The sequence below is a fragment of the Sceloporus occidentalis genome, unplaced genomic scaffold, assembly GCF_023333645.1.
Source record: "Sceloporus occidentalis isolate IW3139 unplaced genomic scaffold, rSceOcc1.0.p SCAF_7, whole genome shotgun sequence".
NCBI classification, from domain to species: Eukaryota; Metazoa; Chordata; class Lepidosauria; order Squamata; family Phrynosomatidae; genus Sceloporus; species Sceloporus occidentalis.
Window position 1 is genome coordinate 72,285,238 of NW_028316987.1, and position 20,156 is coordinate 72,305,393.

At 40.8% G+C, this 20,156-nt stretch overlaps 1 protein-coding gene and 1 pseudogene across 1 annotated transcript in view; both read left to right on the forward strand.

Moving 5' to 3' along the window:
* Positions 1-667: 667 nt before the first annotated feature.
* Positions 668-20,156, forward strand: part of STAM (signal transducing adaptor molecule) — a 43,894-nt gene continuing 24,405 nt past the window's right edge. The window contains exons 1-5 of the mRNA XM_089533317.1: positions 668-849; positions 11,099-11,183; positions 16,460-16,535; positions 16,633-16,728; positions 17,776-17,922. Of these exons, the coding sequence (XP_089389443.1) occupies positions 810-849; positions 11,099-11,183; positions 16,460-16,535; positions 16,633-16,728; positions 17,776-17,922 (444 nt within the window). The 5' untranslated portion in view covers positions 668-809. The remainder of the gene's footprint in view (positions 850-11,098; positions 11,184-16,459; positions 16,536-16,632; positions 16,729-17,775; positions 17,923-20,156) is intronic.
* Positions 1,531-2,625, forward strand: LOC149309942 (ADP/ATP translocase 3 pseudogene; annotated as a pseudogene).

The following is a 20,156-nucleotide window of genomic DNA, read 5'->3' on the forward strand; positions in this document are numbered from 1 at the left end:
ATCCACATTGAGATCCCTTTAATGCCCTGGCTCGGTGCTAGGGAATCCTGGGAGTTGTAGTTTATCGTGGCATCAGAGCTCTCTCTGAGAAGAGTGAAGGCTCAGTATCTCACAGACACTTCCCAGAATTCCCATAGAGACAGGGCAGCTAAAGCGGTGTCTAACTGAGGTCCAAAACACACACTGCAGAAATAATCCGGTTTGGGACCGCTTTAACTGCCCCAAATGGCTCAAGGCTAGGCAATTCTGAGGAACTGTAGTTTTGTGAGACGTTTAGCCTGTCAGAGAAAGAGGCGGAGGGAGGGAGAGAGAGATCCCTGGTGCCACGATAAAACTACAGCTCCCAGAATTCCCTAGCACTGAGCCAGGGCAAGTTAAAGCAAACTGGGTTATTTCTGCAGTGCGTTTGGAACCTGAGTGTGAAAAGGCGGATAATAATAATAATAATAATAATAATAATAATAATAATAATAATAGTCTCCATTTCCCAAAATTGGGCGCTTGACTTTTTTTAATCAGGCAGTGCGTTGGACACCTATTTGTCCCTTCCCGGCATGCAGTGCGCGAGGCCGGTTCCTGCCGGTGACTGAGGAGAATCGAGAGGGAAAGGAAGAGGAGGCGGAGCTCGAGGGAGAAGGAGGGCTTTGTGGGCGGGGCTTAGTCCTCTCTGTCTCGGGGGCCTCCCTCTCCCTCCGTCGCTCCCCTTTGGCGTCTGTTGCTGTTTGTGTCGCTCTGAGGGTCAGGAGGACTAGGGGCGGACGGAGGAGCGGATCTTCCCCCAAACGCCGCCGAGCTCTCGCCTCGGAAAGATGCCGCTCTTCACCACCAACCCCTTCGACCAGGATGTGGGTGAGTAGAGCGAGGAGGCCTCGGCCCTTTTCCCTCTTCCCCCCGGCGCTTCCCGGACAATGCGGAAACAACCCGGTTCGAGAGCGCTTTAACTGCCCTGGCTCCATGCCAGGGATCTCTGAGTAGAAGCCTTGTCACGCCTCTCCTGGGAATATCGTGACTGTATAGAAATGTACTTGCTACGCCTATGGCTATTCTATCCTGTCTTCCCATCTGGCAGCAGAGTGGGGCTTTTGGAGGGAGTTCTTCAGGAACGCTCTCAGATAGGAAGTTTAGATATATATATAGTTTTGATTGTATATAGATATGCATATGCAGACATATTGTTATTATTGTTGTATTTATATCCTGCTCTTTAGAAATGCTCTCAGAGTGGCTTATAAATTGGCAATTAGACAGTAATTAGACCCTTCCCTCAGGCTTATAATCCAAAAAGGCATGACACACACAGAAATGGAGGAGTGGAGGAAACGGTCTCTTCTGCTGCATCCATGCTGCGGAAATATTGTCGGTTTAACTGCTATGCCTCAGTGCTTTGGGATTCAAGGATTGCCTTCAAGGATAAGTACAGCAGGCCATTGATATCCGCTGAGGTTTGGTTCCAGGATAGCCTCCCCTCCCCCATATTAATACCAAAAACCATGGATGCTCAAGTCCTACTAAATACAAGGACATCGTGAAATGAAGTCCCTTATAGAAAGTGGCAAAATCAAGGTTTGCTTTTTGGAATTTGTGTTATTTTTGAATACTTCCAAGCTGAGGATGCTTGAATCCATGGTTAAGAAATCAATGAATACAAAGGGCCAAGGGTATAAGCAAGTTTTCTTAGGAGGAGGAGGCATTTGTTTTTGTACTTCTCTTTCTTTCCCATATGTTACTCAGGGTGGGGCTTATTTTGTATCTCTCGCATGTAGTTTTTTAAAACTAAAAGATCAAGAGTCCTACAGATCTTCCCTTCTTCATTTTCAAATGTTTATAAGGCTTTGTTTTTAATGTTCTCGCCTTCCCAAGAATGCTGGAATTGGAAGAGACCCCAAGGGCCATCCACTCCAACCTCCTGCCATACAGGAATAGGCACAAAAGCACTCCTGACAGATGGCCATCCAGCCTCTGTTTCAAAACACCCAAAGAAGGAAAGTGCAGCACTCTGAGAGAGAGCATATCCCACTGTCCAACAGCGCTTCCTAATGTTGAGGTGGAATCCCTTTTCTCCCAGTTTGAACCATTGCCCCATATCTTAGTCTTTGGAACATAGATACTTCCCAACTCAGCCCCTCAATTTTGCCTTCAAGTATAAGCAGGTTTTCTTAAGATAAGCACACACAGTTCTGGTTGTTTATGGCTGGTAACTTGGCTTCTAGTGGTGGAGCAACACCCCTCTGCTTTGATTTTGCAAGAACCTCTCTGGCTGCTGCTGTTGGAAAAGCTGGCACTGGTAGAGGATTCAATGGTCTGGAGGACTGCCTGGCCAAGATCTTCAAGTCTGATGGTGTGCGTGGCCTATACCAAGGTTTCAGAGTCTCTGTCCAGAGTATAATCATTTACAGATTTGCCTACTTTAGGATTAATGGCACAGCAAAATGTATGCGATCACATCCTAGGAATACTTATATTCTGATCAGCTGGATGATTGCACAGACAGTAACTACTGAGGTAGCTGGTGTGGTCTCCTATCGCTTTGACACAGTGCAACATCAAATGATGATGCAGTCCGGGTGTAGGGCAGGTACCTTTCGTGTCCCTTTAAAAAAAAGTAAAAGGTTGAGAGTCCTGTAGGTCTTCCACCTGTTTTGTTTTCAGTTTTTATAAAGTTTTTTTTATGTACTTGCCTTCCCAAGAATCATATAGTCTTAGAGTTGGAAGAGGCCACAAGGGCCATCCAGTCCAACCCTCTGCCATGCAGGAAGACACAATCAAAGCACTCCCGACAAATGGCCATCCAGCCTGTTTGAAAACATCCAAAGAAGGGGACTTCACCACTTTCTGAGGCAGCGTGTTCCAAAAGCAGCTCTTACTGTCAGGAGGTTCTTCTTGATGTTTAGGTGGAATCTCTTTTTCTGTTGCTTGAATCCATTGCGCCAACAGATGGCCATCCAGCCTCTGTCTAGAAACCTCCAAAGGAGGAGATTCCTCCACGCTCCAAGGCAGTGTGTTCCACAGTCAAACAGCTCTTACTGTCAGGAAGTTCTTCATAATGTTTAGATGTTTGTCTTGTAAGAAAGCAGGATATTTGTGTGTAGTTTCATTCTCCAGCTTCTCTTTGTTTGCAACAACCCTGCAAAGTAAACTTGGTGGAAAGTGACTGGTTCCAGGTTAACTGTATTAATAAATATAGTTATCCCCCCCCCCCAATACTAACTTTAGGAAGGTTGTTCATAAGGAGGTTTGAATATCTGTTACTGTATACATTAAATTGAGCCAGCATAGCATAGTAGTTTGAGTTTAACACTAGGACTCTGGAGATCCAGGTTTGATTCCCTGCTCAGATATGGAAACCTGCTTGGTGTGTCAAACTATCTCAGCTCCAGAAAACCCTGTAATAGTGTCATCATAAGTTGGAAACAACTTGATGACACACGATGACTTAACAAAATACATTGAATCATATTGTTATTTCTTGGCAAGTTGACACTGCACCTGAACAGACAGGCCAAATGAAGTGGCTTCGGGCCACTTTGGAGGTGTGCTGTTTAAATGACACACGCGTCCTAAGAGGCTGGAAGACACAGCTAAGTCAAGCTCTGGTCCTAGGTACTATGGCCTGCATAATTACAATTTTTGTATTTGCAGCTGAAGGTCTTACCTAGTTCTTTCGTAGCTGCTTTTTTAATACATATTTTTAATTGAAAATTGTAAGAGTAAAAGCTACAAATGCTTATGAATATGTGAAGCAAAAAGAGAGAGAGAGAAAAAATGAGAAGAAAAATAAGTAAAAGAGTACCAGAGAGTAAGTGTGGTGTTTGAGTGTTGTACTAAGACGCTGGGAGAAGGTTCCAATCCCTGCTCAGCAATAGAAAATCACTGGGTGACCTTGGGTAAGTCACATATTCTCAGCCTCTAGGGAAGGCAATGGAAACCTATTATGAACAATTTCTGCCACAAAAATCCTGCAATAGATTCACATTATGTTTATCATGTCAGAAATGACATGAAGATACACAACAAGAAGTAGTTTTTTACTACTACTATTATTTATTTATTTATGGTATTTATACCCCGCCCTTCAGCCCTAAAGGCTATCAGAGCGGCTTACAATTGTTATTTTTAATTAGACTATTCCCTGCCCTCAGGCTTACAATCTAAAAGGCATGACACAAAAGGAGAAGGGAATGAATGGTGGTGGGGAAGGGGATCAGGTCCAGTGATTATTCTCTCCCTCTGAGGCCTGGACCAAGGCAGATGGACTGGAGGGAGGGCTCTTCTTCTTCAGGCTAGCCCCGATGGAGCTGGGCCTGCCTGTTCACTCCCCCACAGGCCGAAGGATGACTAAAACTAAAACTTGTTAGAAAAGATAGTTGTCAAACATGAAATCCCATGACTGGCTGACTTCAATGCTTACATGCAGAGTCATCAGTGATTCATAAAAATGTGGGATGTCTGCCAGAGGGTTGCACCTGTTAATATAGGATAGTCTGAGATGAACTGGAGTATGTTGGCAAAATGCAGCCTTTGTATTAAGTCTTTAGATGAGGAAATCTTAAGGAGAACAACTGTTTTCAGAGAGGAGTGTAAACGGTTTAGAAAATATGAATGACCCAAAGAGAAAGAGAGTACTGTGTAGCAGAATCTACACTCTTTAACTCACTTGTTATTCTCCAATCAGATCAGGTCTGGGATGTGTACAAACTCATTAATTCATTTTTCTCTCACAGGGAAAACGTTATTTGTCAGGGTCAAGGGAACTCCTAGGTTCAAACAACTGGAGTTTCCAAGTGTTTGTTTTTCCCACATTAAAGTGAGCAATGTGAATAGAGTGAATGGGTCTGTGCAAGTCTGAGGCCTGTTGTTCTCAGAATGGATGGGTGGAATGTCCTAAGAGGCTCCATTGTGGGTGGCTAGGTATTCCTTGCAAGCAGAGGAACAGGTTTTGATGAGGGGTATAGCTAACTTCATAAATAAAAAAGATGGCAGACAAAAATTGGAGAGAACTTGGTTGATTTATATGATATTAGTCTGGTGATATTTGAATTGGAGATAGAAGAAATGTATAATAATAATAATTTTTATTTATATCCTGCCTTTCCAATATTTTGATCAAGGCGGCTTACAATACAGATAAAAGCATATCGATAAAAAGTTAAAAACAGCATTAAAAAGAACAACAATCAAATAGAAGTACAAGGGCAGGGCAGGTACACAATCCAGGGTCGTTGATAGAGGGGCAAAGAATAAAATGATTATGGTGGAAAGGCTTGCAGAAATAAATATGTTTTCAAGTTCTTTTTGAAAAGAACTAAGGACGCGGTGGAACGGAGCTCAACAGGGAGATTGTTCCAAAGTTTGGGGGCAGCGAAAGAAAAAGCCCTCTGTGAGGTCCTCACATGGCGTGTCTTAGGGACCTCCAACAGTTTCATCCCTGTTGTTCTGAGTGTGCAGGGAGGATTGTATGGGGAGAGGCGGTCCTCCAAGTACCCTGGGCCCAAGCCATTTAGGGCTTTATAGGTCAAAACCAACACCTTGTATCGAGCCCGGAAGCAAATAGGCAGCCAATGAAGATCTTTCAAAATAGGTGTTATATGGTCAGACCTGGAGCTACCAGCGACCAATCTTGCTGCCATATTCTGCACCAACTGTAGCTTCTGGGTTTGGTACAAGGGTTGCCCCATGTAGAGCGCGTTGCAGAAATCCAGTCGAGAGGTTACCAGAGCATGTACAACAGTTTCAAGGTCCCTATGGTCCAGGTAGGGACGCAGCTGGCGTATCAGTCGGAGCTGGTAACAAGCACTCCTGACCGTCGCATCCACCTGAGATGACAACTGGAGCGACGAGTCAAGGAGCACTCCCAAGCTACGCACCGAGTCCTTCAAAGGGAGCGTGACCCCATTCAGGACTGGGTGACAGATCTCACCACCTGGAACCGAGGGACCTATCGCCAGTACTTCCATTTTCCCTGGATTCACACTGAGTTTGTTTTCCCTCATCCAGCCCATTACCGACTCCAAGCAGGCATTTAGAGAAGAGATGCCATCCCTAGTTACTGCATCAGTCGGAGACACAGAGAAACAGATTTGGGTGTCATCAGCGTACTGATAACACCGCGCCCCGTGTCTCCGGATGATCTCTCCCAGCAGTTTCATGTAAATGTTGAATAGCATGGGGGACAGAATAGCTCCTTGAGGGACACCAGATGTAAGGGCCCTCTTATCGGAGTGAACATCCCCCAGCTGCACCATCTGGAATCTACCCGAGAGGTAGGAATGGAACCACTGGAGCGCAGTGCCCCCGATGCCTAACTCCCTCAGACGTTCCAGAAGGATACCATGGTCAATGGTATCGAAAGCCGCTGAGATGTCCAAAAGCATTAACAGGGACACGCTTCCCCTGTCCATGCCCAGACGGAGATCATCAACTAAGGCGACCATGGCAGTCTCAACTCCATAGCCCGCCCGGAAGCCGGTTTGAAATGGGTCCAGAAAATCCGTGTCATCCAAGATTGATTGAAGCTGGAAGGCGACCGCTCTCTCGATCACCTTCCCCAAAAAAGGCAGCAGCGATATAGGACGGTAGTTGTTGTGAATCAGGGGGTCTAAGGAGAGGTTTTTTAGCAGGGGTTTAACCACTGCTAATTTTAATTTGGATGGAAACTGTCTCTCTCTTAGAGATGTATTGATTATGCGGTGCAACAAAGTTAACACCGCATCTCCCCCCTGAGCTGCCAGCCATGAAGGACAGGGATCGAGAGAGCATGTCGTCTTCCTAACACTTCGAAGGATCTTGTCCACTTCTTCGGTACTAACAAACTCAAAGTGATCCAGTATAACGGGCCGCGGAGGCTCTGGATACCTCTCTTATGACTTGCTATTGATCCCTCACCTATTTTTATAAAAGCTTACAGGTTTTTGACATAGAGGGGGTTTCCTACATGAATTCACCTAACTGTTTATATATGATTTCTGAGTTTGCTTGTTTCCTTGCTTTTTTCAGTTATATCTGCCAGTGCTTCTAGAAATATTCACAAAGTGTTCAAAGGTCAATACAAATCAAGTTATGTAATACCAGTGTTCTTCAAAAGCTAAGATTTTTTTTATAGTATATGCACAGAGGGTGTGCTCCATCAAGTTTTCTGGAACTTGAGCCTGAGTAAGCATACCTAGGATCAGGATTTTAAAATTTTAAAACCCATTTTATCCTGTTTTGAGAAGGGTGTTTTGCAAGTATATATAAGGCTGTGTTCCTATGTACACTTATTGGGGATAAACCCCATAGAAGAGCCAGAGAAATACTGTGTCTTTTCAGTGTTGCTATTGCATTATTCCTCTAACTGAATAGCATTTTGGTGTTGGCATGATAGGAACTGAGGTAGTTTATCTTTTGCTTGCTTCCAAGAGATGATTGCTATCTGCAGATCCTCTCAGTAGAAAGAAGAAATTGATCAATGAAAGTCATACTTCCAGTTTTTAAGATTTTAAAGCTGTAGATTGGGGTGGGATGTTGCTTCCCCATCTTCTTGCCATTTCAAAAAATGTTTACAGACTTTCTTTCAACCCGTTGAAGAATTCCAGTATGTTGTCTGGTAGGTAGCATTCGTCTGCACAGATAATTGTAATTTAAGTCTTGAGCATGGCAACCGGTATTTCAATAGTGATGATGATAGTACAAATATTTGACAATGTGAAACCTATGCCAAATTAGTTTTAAAGTTGCATATACTGATGACAGGTCCAATATCTTGACCTCTGTATCCATATAGGCACTTGTCTAGTGTTATAAGATTTCAAATTTGCTTTATGATTGCAAGATTGTTAAATAATTGGAGATTTTCATGCAACACTTCTAGTATTTATTTATTTATATCTACATTGCTGCATTTTATTGCTACAATAGGTCTCAGTAAGCATAAACAGGTATTATTACAAAAGGTTTTGGTGGCATTAAAGAAACAAAATGAATCGTCCCCTAAACTTCAACAATTGAAAAAGAAATGTCATGCCTATCATAAAACTCAATAGGTCTTACTTCCTTTTTTCACAACATAAGCACAACAGTTACTATGATACATATACCATTTCTTACTAACTTTTCTACCACCCTTAGGTAGTTTTTTAAAATACATTTATACATTACTCAAAAGTTTAACTCTTACAGTCTCTTAGGTAAGGGTATGTAAAGTTTTAGAAGGGTTTTTCATGATGGTCTCTCAAGTACAGTAATTACAATGCTTCATGAATTTCTGGAAGTACCATACATCAATGGTAGAATACATTTATTAATTAAAATATTTGTATTCCACTTTCTAGTGTGATGTACAATTAAAACCATACTAACAAACTAATGATCTTGAGATAAAATAAATAAAATAAATCTAAATACAATAAAAGCATATTAAACAGATCACCAACTTAAAACAGCAGAAAAGCACAATGAGTGAACACTTTCTGTAAATTTCATTGATTCAGTGGATCAACTCTAGTTGAGACTAGCTGTTAGAATTGGGTTATGCTTTTCGTGGAGAAGATTTCTGTTTCGATCCTTGGTGTGTTCAGTTGAAATGATCAGGCAGATGGTTATGGGAGAGGCTTCTTTCAGAGATCCTAAAAAGCCACTGCCAGTCAGAGTAGACAGTACATAATCTCTTCCAGATCTTAATAAGAGGACACTCTAAACTGAAATATATCCTGAAAATTAAAATCTGTAAAGTTTTAACAACTACTAAGACAACTTTCTGTTAGTTTTTTTTTTATTTACAGAAGTCGAAATGCAATATCTTAAAATAAGTTACTTTGGAAAGAAATGTGGTTCTGTTGCATAACTTGTCGTCAGTTCCTTGAAAAACCAAAGTCTTGCAGCATTGTATCCAAGATTGTTTGGAATGTGACCAGCTGACATTACAAATCTGTCATTGAATTTGTTTTAAAAATAGTTGTGCCTATTACAAAGTGACATTAAAATTTCTTGGTTCAGGCAATATTTGGTAGGGATGATTGTCCAGATCTGTTTAAGCAATCATGATCCTAAAATTTAATATTAGCTCATTCATTACTGGCAAGTCCCCCTGTGTTTAATGTGTAATTAGGATTGTATGTTACTCATGTAATAGAGGACTGAGTCATATTTTACAAGTCATACTAGTCTAGGACATGCAGGAATTCTAACTCATTAGTAATATAATTCTATTAGTGATAATTATGCTGGATTCCATAATACAAAAAAAATTGTAGATCATAAGAGGTATCTTTATAGCATTGAAATGTTTTCTTTTCCCCCTTTATAATGTTTTTCTTATACTTCTGTTGGTAGTTCACTTATTTATTTATTTGTTATATTCTGCCCTTCTTCTGATAGAGGGACTCAAGGCAGTTAACAGCAAATTTAAAACAATACAAATTAAAATGAATACAAAAACATCAAAAAAGTATAAATGTAACATTTAAAAACAACCATGAGATGTATTTATAAAACAGTATTCAGTGGGTCCTTGGTATCCACTGGGGTTTGGTTCCAGGACCCCTGTGGATACCCAAATCTGTGAATGTCCAAGTCCTATTACGTGCAGTGGCATAGCAAAATGGCGTCCCTTATATAAAATAGCAAAATCAAAGTTTGTTACTGGGGATTTATACTTTTTAAACATATTTTACAGCTGTGGATGCTTGAATCCGTGGATAAAAAAATCCACAGATACGGAGGACCAACTGTATAAACCTTAAAATCTGAATCGCACTACATTTCAAAGCCCAGCCCTCGCCAGTTTGAAAAAGCCTGATGGCACAAAAACATTTTTACCTGCTGCCGAAAGGAGAGCAGGGATGGGGCCATTCTCACCTGAGAGCAGCCACCAAGAAGACCCTTTCTCCTGTCCCCATCAAACAAACCTGAGAAAGCGGTGGAACAGAGAGAAGGGCCTCTCCTGATGATCTAATGGGTTCATAAAAGGAGATAAGGTCCTTCAAATAACCTGGACCCAAGCAGTAAAGAGCTTTATAGGTCAAAGGCAACACTTCCAGGAAACATCTCTACTGAAACTTAATAATAGAGAACTGCATGGAGTTTTGGTTAGTTAAGATAATAGTAGTTGGTATAATTTCTGGAGTTGCTTTCCAAATCCTGTTCTACAGTTTTACCACATCTCAATCAGGAATTTTCATTCTATACTGCTGATGATAAAATAGCCACATGTTAGTGAATCAACATTTTATAACAGCTGAGGATGTTAAAGGAAGACACTGGTGTGTATCCCCCCCGAACTTTGCCTGTGTTGCACTATACTTTATGCATAGATTTATCTCACCAAGACCTCCCCGTCCCTCTTTTTTCCATTCATTTATCTGTATGTTAGCTGACACATTTTAAAACCTTTTTTTAGAAAAGGAAAACATTCTGTTTTCTATAAGAAAATAGTCTGTGGCAGTGTCATACATCAATCTAGGTAGGGGCATGGGTATTAGCAAACATGACCCATAGACTATATTTCTCACTCCTGTTTCAATTCAATCAATTAGTTTTAAAACATTTCTTTTTCCAAACAAGAAGATGCTGTTGGGAAAAAACACCTTTACTGTTCTATACATTGTGGAGGCTCTGTCTCAAAATACAGCATTAAAATATTCAAAATTGCTGCATAGTTTGAACAGTGGATGTGAAAAGGCATTGTACCTGCAACTCTGTATGGAGTCTTACAGGCCAAAGCAACAAATTCTGAGCAATAGCTCAAAGCAAAGATCAAGGAAATACATGATAAGAGAAGATTATTATTATTGCTGGCATGGAGGATCTACAGGAGCGGCTGCAGCAGAAATGTGTTGACTTGACGAACCAATGTGCTAATGTCTTGAGTAATGAGACTCTGCTATTGACCATGTTCACACCCTTAGAACTACAAGTGTGTGATGTTTTCTTAAGAGTTCATGTAACATTTTGTTTCAGCTGAATTTTGATACAATGCTACAGTAGGCTTCCATGTAAGAAGGCTGTGGCTTAATCAATTTTTAAAAGATGACCATAACAATTTATATTTAATTTTGTTCTGTGCAGTGTCCTGACTTTTTACCTCCATGTTAAAGTTTATTCCATGTTTTTTGTGTGTTTCAAGAAAAAGCAACTAGTGAAATGAATACAGCTGAAGACTGGGGGCTGATCTTAGATATTTGTGATAAAGTTGGACAGTCACGAACTGGGTAAGTACATATTTCTTCATTTTATTTTAGTAAAATTCATTTTATATGGAAGGTTGAGAGATAGTAGTCTAACTCTAAAATGTGTACTCTGGGGGGGGCTACAAAACTATGTGTTAATATTCAATTTTATACGAAACTTTGGTATTTTTGAAAAGCATAGAAAGTTTGGAGAATTAATTCCATGGAACAGCTCATGTGGCAAATGTGGGATATTATTTTGTTAAATGTGGCATCAGGTATTACACATTGTGTTTTGCTGTTTCCACAGTATTTGTGTACTGTACAATTTGATCTCCTAAGTGAGCCAAGAACACTCATATTTTTTCAAAAGCAAAACACCCTTTCTAGATCTTCTTTTTCAAAGCACTGAAATGATAAAACATACCAATATCTTATTTTTCTTTTGGTTCCTAAAATATTCCTAACCACTGTATAATGTCATGATCAGCTGTGTTTCCTTTTTTTATAGACTATTTCAAACCTTCAACAAGCATTGGATTAAATTGCAATTCTTGGCAGAACCATTTAACCTACTGATGAAATCTTTATTCACATAATTTAATTAACCTAAATGAATTCTTTTTTGTATTCACAGTTTTCAGTTGCAGGAGTGTTTGCTTTTTGAAGAGCAGCCTATGCTGTTTGGAAAACTGGTTTTGAAATTAGTTTCTTTCAGAATCACTTTGTAATATGGTACATGGACTATATTGAGCATGAGGAAGCACTGGGTTTATATAAGGCTAGAAGAGGAAGGTATAGGCCATATAATCTCACCACCTTTTCTGTAACACCCCCCCCCCCCCATGCTGCAGGATTCCCTCCCTGCCCATTTGTTCAAAACTGCTATAGAACATGGTGTTTAAGTCCACTCTCCTAGTGTTCCCAAATACCAGAAAACTGCTGGATTTTCACCAAAAACATGAAATTGGGAGTGACATAATTTCCAGTGGCTTGTGAAGTGCTGATGTGACCGACTGGGAGGGACTCACTGTTACAACCCACTTAGTTGCCTAACCTAAATTAACTAGTTTGATTGACTCTGTATTTCTAGACCAGGCCTGCACAACTTAGCAGTAGGTAGGGGCCAGAATTAAAATAGGCTAAACTTCTTCGGGCTACAGATAGGTTTTAATTAAATAATAAATGATATTAATTATAATTAATATTAATTTCCTCCTCCTTTTCCTTTTCCTCCTCTGCCTGGCTCTCTCCTTAGGAGAAAGCTGAGCAGCAGGGCAGCCTTTCTTGTCATTCTCCTCCTCCGCACAGACTTCTCTTCGGGCTCCTCCACTGTTTGGTTTTCTCCCAAGGAGAAAGCCAGGCGGAGGCAGAGGATGGGAAAAGGCTCCCCTCAAGGCTCCTCTACTGCCTGGTTTTCTCCTGAGGAGAAGGCCAGATGTCAGACAAGGAGGATGGGCAAATGCTTGCCCTGCAAGGCTCCTCCACCACCCAGGAGAAAACTGGGCAAAGGAGGAGCCTTGCAGGGTGAGTGTTTGCCTGCCTTTCTCCACCTGTCCTTTTCCTTAGGAGAAAGTCGAGCAGCGGAAGAGCCTTGCTATGCTGCGACCACTTGGCCTTCTTTTCAGAACAAAGCAGGGCGGTGGAGGAGCCTTGCCAGACAAGCATTTGCCCATCCTCCTCCTCCACCACCTGGCCTTCTCCTTGGGAGAATGCCAGGCCATGGAGGAGCCTCAAGGGGCAAGCATTTGCCTGTCCTCCACCTCCTCCTCCATCTGGTCTTCTCCTTGGGAAAAAACTTAGCAGTGGAGGAGCCTTGCAGTATGAGTGTTCACCTGTCCTCTTCTTCCCCCACCACCTGACCTCCTCCTCAGGAAAAAGCCAGGTTTCATAGGAACCTTGCAGGGTGAGCGTTCGCCCTTTCTCCTCCACTGTATGGACTTCTCAAGAGGAGGCCAAGCGGGGGAGGAGCCTTGAAGTCATTCCACAGACCTATTCTAGACAGTCGTGGGTGTTAGGCCTGCAATAGTGGCTTTGCATTATTTTAATTTTGACAGATTTCCCACAAGTTCTCAAATCGTTCTCCTCCTCCTCCTCATTGTTGTTCTTCCAGCCTAGGACTCAAGGTGGCTTACAGAATTTAAAATCAATTCAGATAAAAATTCACATCACTAAAATGATGTAAAAATGAAAATAGAATTAATAGAATTCAATAGTGTACTCATCAAAAGCATAATTATTAAAAACAGATAGTGTGTGTTGTGTGCCTTCAAGTTTTTCCAACTTATAGTGACCCTAATATGAAATTAGCACAGGGTTTTCTTGGCAAGTTTCTTCAGATAGGGCTTGACATTGCTATCCTGTGAGGCTGAGAGAGTGTAGCTTGCCCAAGGTCACCCAATGGCTTTTCATGGCTGAGCAGGGATTCAAACCATGTTCTCCAGAGTTATAGTTCAACTCTCAAACTACTACACCGTGCTGGCTCTTAATATAGACAATATAGCACATTATTAAAAACACTTTCACTGTGAGAAAACAAGTTACCAGAGGTCTATTGAAGCAAAAGCCTGCCTGCTGCTAGATGTAAGCCATGCAGGGTGCTAGTGTAGCATTTTAGGAAGGGAGTTCCAGAGCCTGGGAGCAGACACCAAGAAGGTCCTCTCACATGTTCCCACCAGGTGTAAGGTAGTGCCATGGAGAGAAAAGTCTCTCCTGAAGATTTCAAAACTTCATATGTAATTATATGGTCCTTCAGATAATCTGGACTCTGGGTGGATGTAGATCAGATTTTAAATCCTTTAAAAATCCTTCCCAGTGCAGTAAATACAGATAGTATTAGTTGAAATGCTGAAGATGTGAAACTAATCTCTAGTGATCTTGCTAAATGTCTTTATTTATAATGGATTAAAAGGGTATATACAGGTTTGTGTGGATTAGTTTATTTGTATGTCTGTTCTGTGGTGCAGATTTTGTGTTAGATTCAGTTGACCAGCTCCCAGCCGATGAGTTACAGAATATGTTACAGAGTAGAATTAATAAATCACTGTAAAACCACTTTTTCAGTGTTAACAGGGGTTATATTGATGATTTAAAAAACATAGTATATTTCATAGAAGTGTTTTACTGAGTGGGAGTTATTAAATCTTGTAAAATAAGTACCCAGAAACTGTTGTTAGAGATTGTTCTTTCAGTTGTTTATTGCAGAAAACTTGATAGCAGTTTCTTCTTGGTATAAGACAAGTTCAGATCTGTACAGTGTGAAATGATCATACTACGTGGCAGCATTTTCTATAATTAGTAGTGCTAAGTATGATGCATAGGTTTGTAAAACATAGACACCACCAAATATAGATTACTGAAAGCTACAGTGTAACTTAAGCTAGACCTGCCTTTAAGTAGTTGAATATTAGTGGATGCTGTAAAAATGAAATGGTGAAGTATTAAAAATCATAGAATCAAAATAAAAATGTACTCTCTTAAACATTTTTGGCAAATCACTGATAAAAAGGGCAGATTATACTACTTTGACTATGATGTCACATTTACTATCTCTTCACATATGAAAACATGGCCCTGATGCACAATTCCATGTTTTGCTGTAAAAAATTCTACTTACTGTATTTAAAAAGGTTTCTTAGTGGTAATGCTATCAGTTGACTTGAGAACTACTACAGCTATTTGTGCAATGTTTCTTTAAATGCTGAAGTTTCTGCAGACAGGCTACTGTCCAAGATAGCATTTGCATTTGTATCCAGCCTTGCTTAATTCATCATTCTGTTTGAGATCTTTTATTCAAAAAAAATCTACAGAAGATCAAGTGCAAAAGCAGGCTTACTGTTGAACATAAAACAAAAATAATGACCACGGAGAATCTACACATATTCATCCTAGACAATAAAGAAACAGAAATAGTAAAAGAGTTCTCATACCTGGGATCAAACATTGATAGAAACGGGGACTGCAGCCAGAAAATCAGAAGAAGATTAAGAATGGGGAGGGCAGCTATGAAAGAACTAGAAAAGATCCTAAAATGCAATGATATACAACTGAGTACAAAAGTTAGAATCATACAAAGCCATTGTATTCCCTGTTACCATGTATGGCTGTGAGATCTGGACAGTTAAGTCACAAAATTGGGAGAAAATGCATTTGAGATGTGGTGCTGGAGAAGAGTGCTGAGGATCCCCATGGATGGCCAAAAAGACAAACAAATGGGCCCTAGACCAGATCAAGCCAGAAATCTCCCTGGAAGTCAAGATGACCAAACTGAGGCTGTCATACTTCAGACACATCATTAGAAGGCACGACTCACTGGAAAAAACAATAATGCTAGGAAAGGTGGAGGGAAGTAGAAAGAGAGGAAGGCTGCATGCTAGATGGATGGACTCTGTTAAGGATCATGGATATGAATGTACAGGAACTAAGCAGAGTAGCGGAGGACAGGAGGTCTTGGAGATGTCTCATCCACAGGGTTGCCATGGGTTGAGATCGACTCAAGGGCAGTTAACAACAAACTTGATTGTAGAACTGGGATGGGAAACATGCTGCCCCCTTTTAAGTCTCAGCAACTCCAGCTAGCATAGAGGAGAGGAATGCTAGGAGCTGCATCACATTAACATGTGGTGGCTTGTATGGTTCCCACACTGTTGCAGAAGCTGGATCACTAAAAGATTGATCTATTTTTTTAACAGTTAGGTATTTAATAGTGTGAAGAGTGTAAACCTTGAATGTGTAGCATGTGGTGCTTGGCTGTTCCCTGTGTGACCCTGAAGCTGAATGGGATCCTATCTGCCTTCCCCTGCAGCTTGCCTCATTAATTTATGGCCATAATTTAAGATCACTACAAACCCCCATCCTGTGGGCTTTTATTCTTCTTTTCATTACAGTCTTTTATTAGCTTCAGGTATCTCACTTGTACTTCAGAGAAAGGATGAAACCACCTGTGTTTTCCTACCTAAGTTCTTACTTAAAAGCAGGCACAATGTTTTTCCTTGTCCACAATGATTTTTGCAGAAAGCACAAGCAGCACCTTGCTAATGCTTCTGGCAAAAACTTTACAGATAGTGCATCTTTGACCAGGCAGTCCTGCTGCTAGAGAGCACATTGATAGAATTACAGATCCTGTTATTGATGTATCCTAATATGGAGTAGTCACTTTAAAACAATTTTGTTTAGTTGCTAGAATGTAAGAAGAATTTTGCTAGGTGGAGAAAAGGATTATTCTTAATTTCCTTTTGTATTATAACATGTTCTTCCATTTTGATGAACCTTGTGGTTGATACTAATGTATTTTTAAAACTTCTTATTTTATTTACTAGGCCTAAAGACTGTCTTCGGTCTATTATGAAAAGAGTGAACCACAAGGATCCTCATGTTGCTATGCAAGCATTGACAGTAAGTCGCTTTAGAAAACGTTAAGTTCTACAATAAAATACTAATTTTAAATTTTACAGTGAAATACTTAATTCCAATTTTTTCTTCTTTTCTTTAGCTTCTTGGAGCGTGTGTCTCAAATTGTGGCAAAATATTTCATTTAGAAGTATGTTCAAGAGATTTTGCTAGTGAAGTAAGCAATGTGCTAAATAAGGTAATATATGCTAAGCTTCTTAAAGATTGTTGAATTGAATTAATCTTGGAGTGGGATGATCATGTGCATGTAGCCAAAATTATGGTTTATGCCATAATAAGCCTGTAGAGTGTTCTGTAGTAACAAAAGGTTACTAAGGGGTGAAGCAGATGGGCCAGAATCACCGCAGGACTGCCGTGGTACCATGACAACCAGGCACTGTGGTCCCAAAGGTGACTGTTGCCACTGTCCCAAACAGGTGGCAAAAAGGAGCAACAAGAAACCACTCCTTTTGCGGCTGGGTTTGGACTGTGTTAGGTGGCCCTGACACGGTGTCTGCATGATCTGGGTTGTGGATCATATACACACCCTACCCCCAAATCGACCCAACGGTGGCCCTTTTGGGCCATCTGTTTGAGGCCTGAGATAATTGGGACAGAGGAAGCTGCCATTCTTCCTCTGTCTTAACATCTGTCTATCAACAATCTAAGCTACAGTTTACATTTGCTATATTTCAGAGAAAAGGAATCTCATAATTGTTGGGACATATCTTTATTATTTTCCTTTCACACCGTACATAGATGATGTTTTGTGAAGACTGAGATTAAGGTGACTACAAGAATATATAGGGAAGAAGGCAATATTTTTTATAAGTGAAATTGAAATTGTTCTAGAGCTAACAAGCATTGTGGTCTGAAATAAACTGATAGCATTTTGAACATTGCTGATGCTGCTGACTTGAAAATTGATTCTGGTATTTGATTTCCAAAGACCATGCCATTCTGACTGTATTTATATTACAACATATGACTGAAGATGTGGGTAGCATTAACAGCTGATGCAGTATTGATATGAACTAAGATAAACAAGCAATACTTTGCTTCTAAAAGGCTGAAAATTGAAAAGATGCACAGCAGGCTCCATACTCTTAAGTTAGTCACACTTCAGTCCAATTGAAGTCAGTGTGAAAAATTAGAGGCAGATTAAGTCCATTGAGTTCACAAGTTTAAATAGGATCCAACTCACAGTGAGTTTCATAAACTTCATACAATTTTATCTTTTTCACAGGGTCATCCAAAAGTCTGTGAAAAATTAAAAGCGCTCATGGTGGAATGGACAGATGAATTCAAGAATGACCCCCAACTTAGTTTGATATCTGCTATGATAAAAAATCTTAAGGAACAAGGTGTTATATTTCCCGTTATTGGTTCACAGGTAAAGTGCTTATATGCAAAATAGCAACAACCAACAAGTCTAGAATACCACAGTAAATCTGTAGCTAATGTAGATTAAGATGTTATGCCAAAAAGGAACAAGTTTTCAGTTCCATGCCCTGCTGTCTGTAGTTCATTCGTTTTCATGTCATAGTTCATATACATAGACTGCTAGCTTTGTTGAACTTACGTATCTTCTTTAAACAAGGTAAAACCAAAACAAAATGTTTCAGCATAAATCCATTTTTTTCAACTAAAGTAGTCCCATTTGGTGGAATTTAAATGTGTTGACTTCCCAGGTTTCTATTGAGTCATTGTGATGATAACTGGGATGTGGTAGAGGCAAGGAGCCTGTTACCATTGTTGCCTAGCCTGGGCAGAAGTGAGGAGGAAGAGACCATCAGCAGATTGGAGAAAATGACAGTAGTTGAGACAAAATGAAATGAGAAACACTGCACACCTTTTGCCCTAATTGCAGCCAGGAAGAAGTGGTTCAGGAGGTCAGGCAGCATGTTGAGGATGAGCGGTGGTGGAGCAGGAAGTTAAAAAGGGAAGAAGGTTGACAATGGGGGAGGAGAATGAGGAGCTAAAAAAAATCCAGTGACAGAAGGACATTTTGGAGGAGGAGCTGAAGGTTGGAGGAGGAGACATTAATGGCTTGAAACCAGCTGCTGAGCACCCAATGAGAGGACAGATCCTTAATAGAGAGGGGAAGCAAGGAAGTACCTTCCTTGATATTGTTGCAGCTGTGGAAGCCAGGTCGACAGAAGATGAACTCAATGGTAAGAGATGGTGTAGAAGTGGCCTGGAGACAGAAGATTTGTTGACCCTTGGTACAGGAGTATGAATTTGAAGAGGAAGACTGGCAATAGAGGAGAGTAATGAGAAGGGAGGCCAGTTGATTGTCCTGCAAGTGGACAGAGATTTGTTACATTGAAAACAAGGAGTGAAGGAAGGATCAAGGGAGAAGTTACTTAGCTGGAGAAGAAACTCACTGGAAAAGCGTGCTTGGACAGTGTCTTGGTAATTGAGGAGATGTGTGTAATTCAATTCACCATTCACATATTTTACTTAAATACAGGTTTCCTTACCTGATGTCTTTGCGATAAAAGATCATGTGGGCAGGGTGTTTCCCTAAGGGGAAGATGTACAGCCTGTGACTGCTATAAATTTATCTACTAGCATCCCAGAAGCTAGGAGAGATGTTGCAATCCCTTCAGTATGTCAAAAACATATTGCTAGATAATTTAGACTGAAATTTTTCCTGAGCTAAGATGGAAGGAGAGGCAGAGTGTACAGCGGGCTTTCATTATCTGCTGGCTTGCCCTCTGTGGATTTAAACTTCCGTGGATGGCAAGCCCTGTTCTTAATGGAGTTGTATGCATGCTGCCATGATAGCAGCTGCGCACATGTTGCACCACCACGGGGAAAAATGGGATTTGATTTTTCTTATTCGTGGTGTGTGTGTCTGTAATGGATCCCCTGCAGATACGAAGGGACTGCTGTGCTAAGACCTAGCTGCCTATCTACAAAATTGTACTGGGAGATGCCAAACAAATAATGTAGTACAGTATAGCCTTGATTTCTGTTCCCTTATTCAGTGTAACATAAGAATTCTGGGAGATGAGGAGAGTTATGTGGTTTGTCTTGAAGAAACAGTTTTCTGTGGATTTGTTGTTGGTATTATGTGCCTTTATTTTCATTCTGACATGAGGACTGTATTATAAGGTTTCCTTGGCAGAATCGATTCCGAGGAGTTTTGCCATTGTCTTCCTCTTAGGCTGAGGGAGTGGGACTTGACCAAGGCCATCCAATAGATTTCCTTCACTGAGTGGTTTTTTGATCCCTGCTCTCCCATTGTCCTAGTCCAGCACTCAAAACTATGTCAATAACTATACCAGGGGTAGGCAACCTGCGGCCCGCGGGCCGGATGCGGCCCGGCGAGGCCTTGGGACCGGCCCCAGCCCGGTCCTGCCGCCGATTGCCGCCGGGGCCTTTGGCGTCTCACGCGGGGGGCATGGTGGGGCAACTGTCTATAGAAGCCTCAGAAACATGCATTTATCTTAACATTTTTTTAAAAATCAGCAAATTTTTTCACATGTCCTCCATTTTTTATTTAAAAAGTGCCCTCCATTTGAAAATTTTGTCCTACATTTATCCTGGTTTATTTATTTATTTAATTTTTTAAAAAATGTTTAATTATTTATTTTTTGGCTTCGGCCCCTCAGTTGTCTG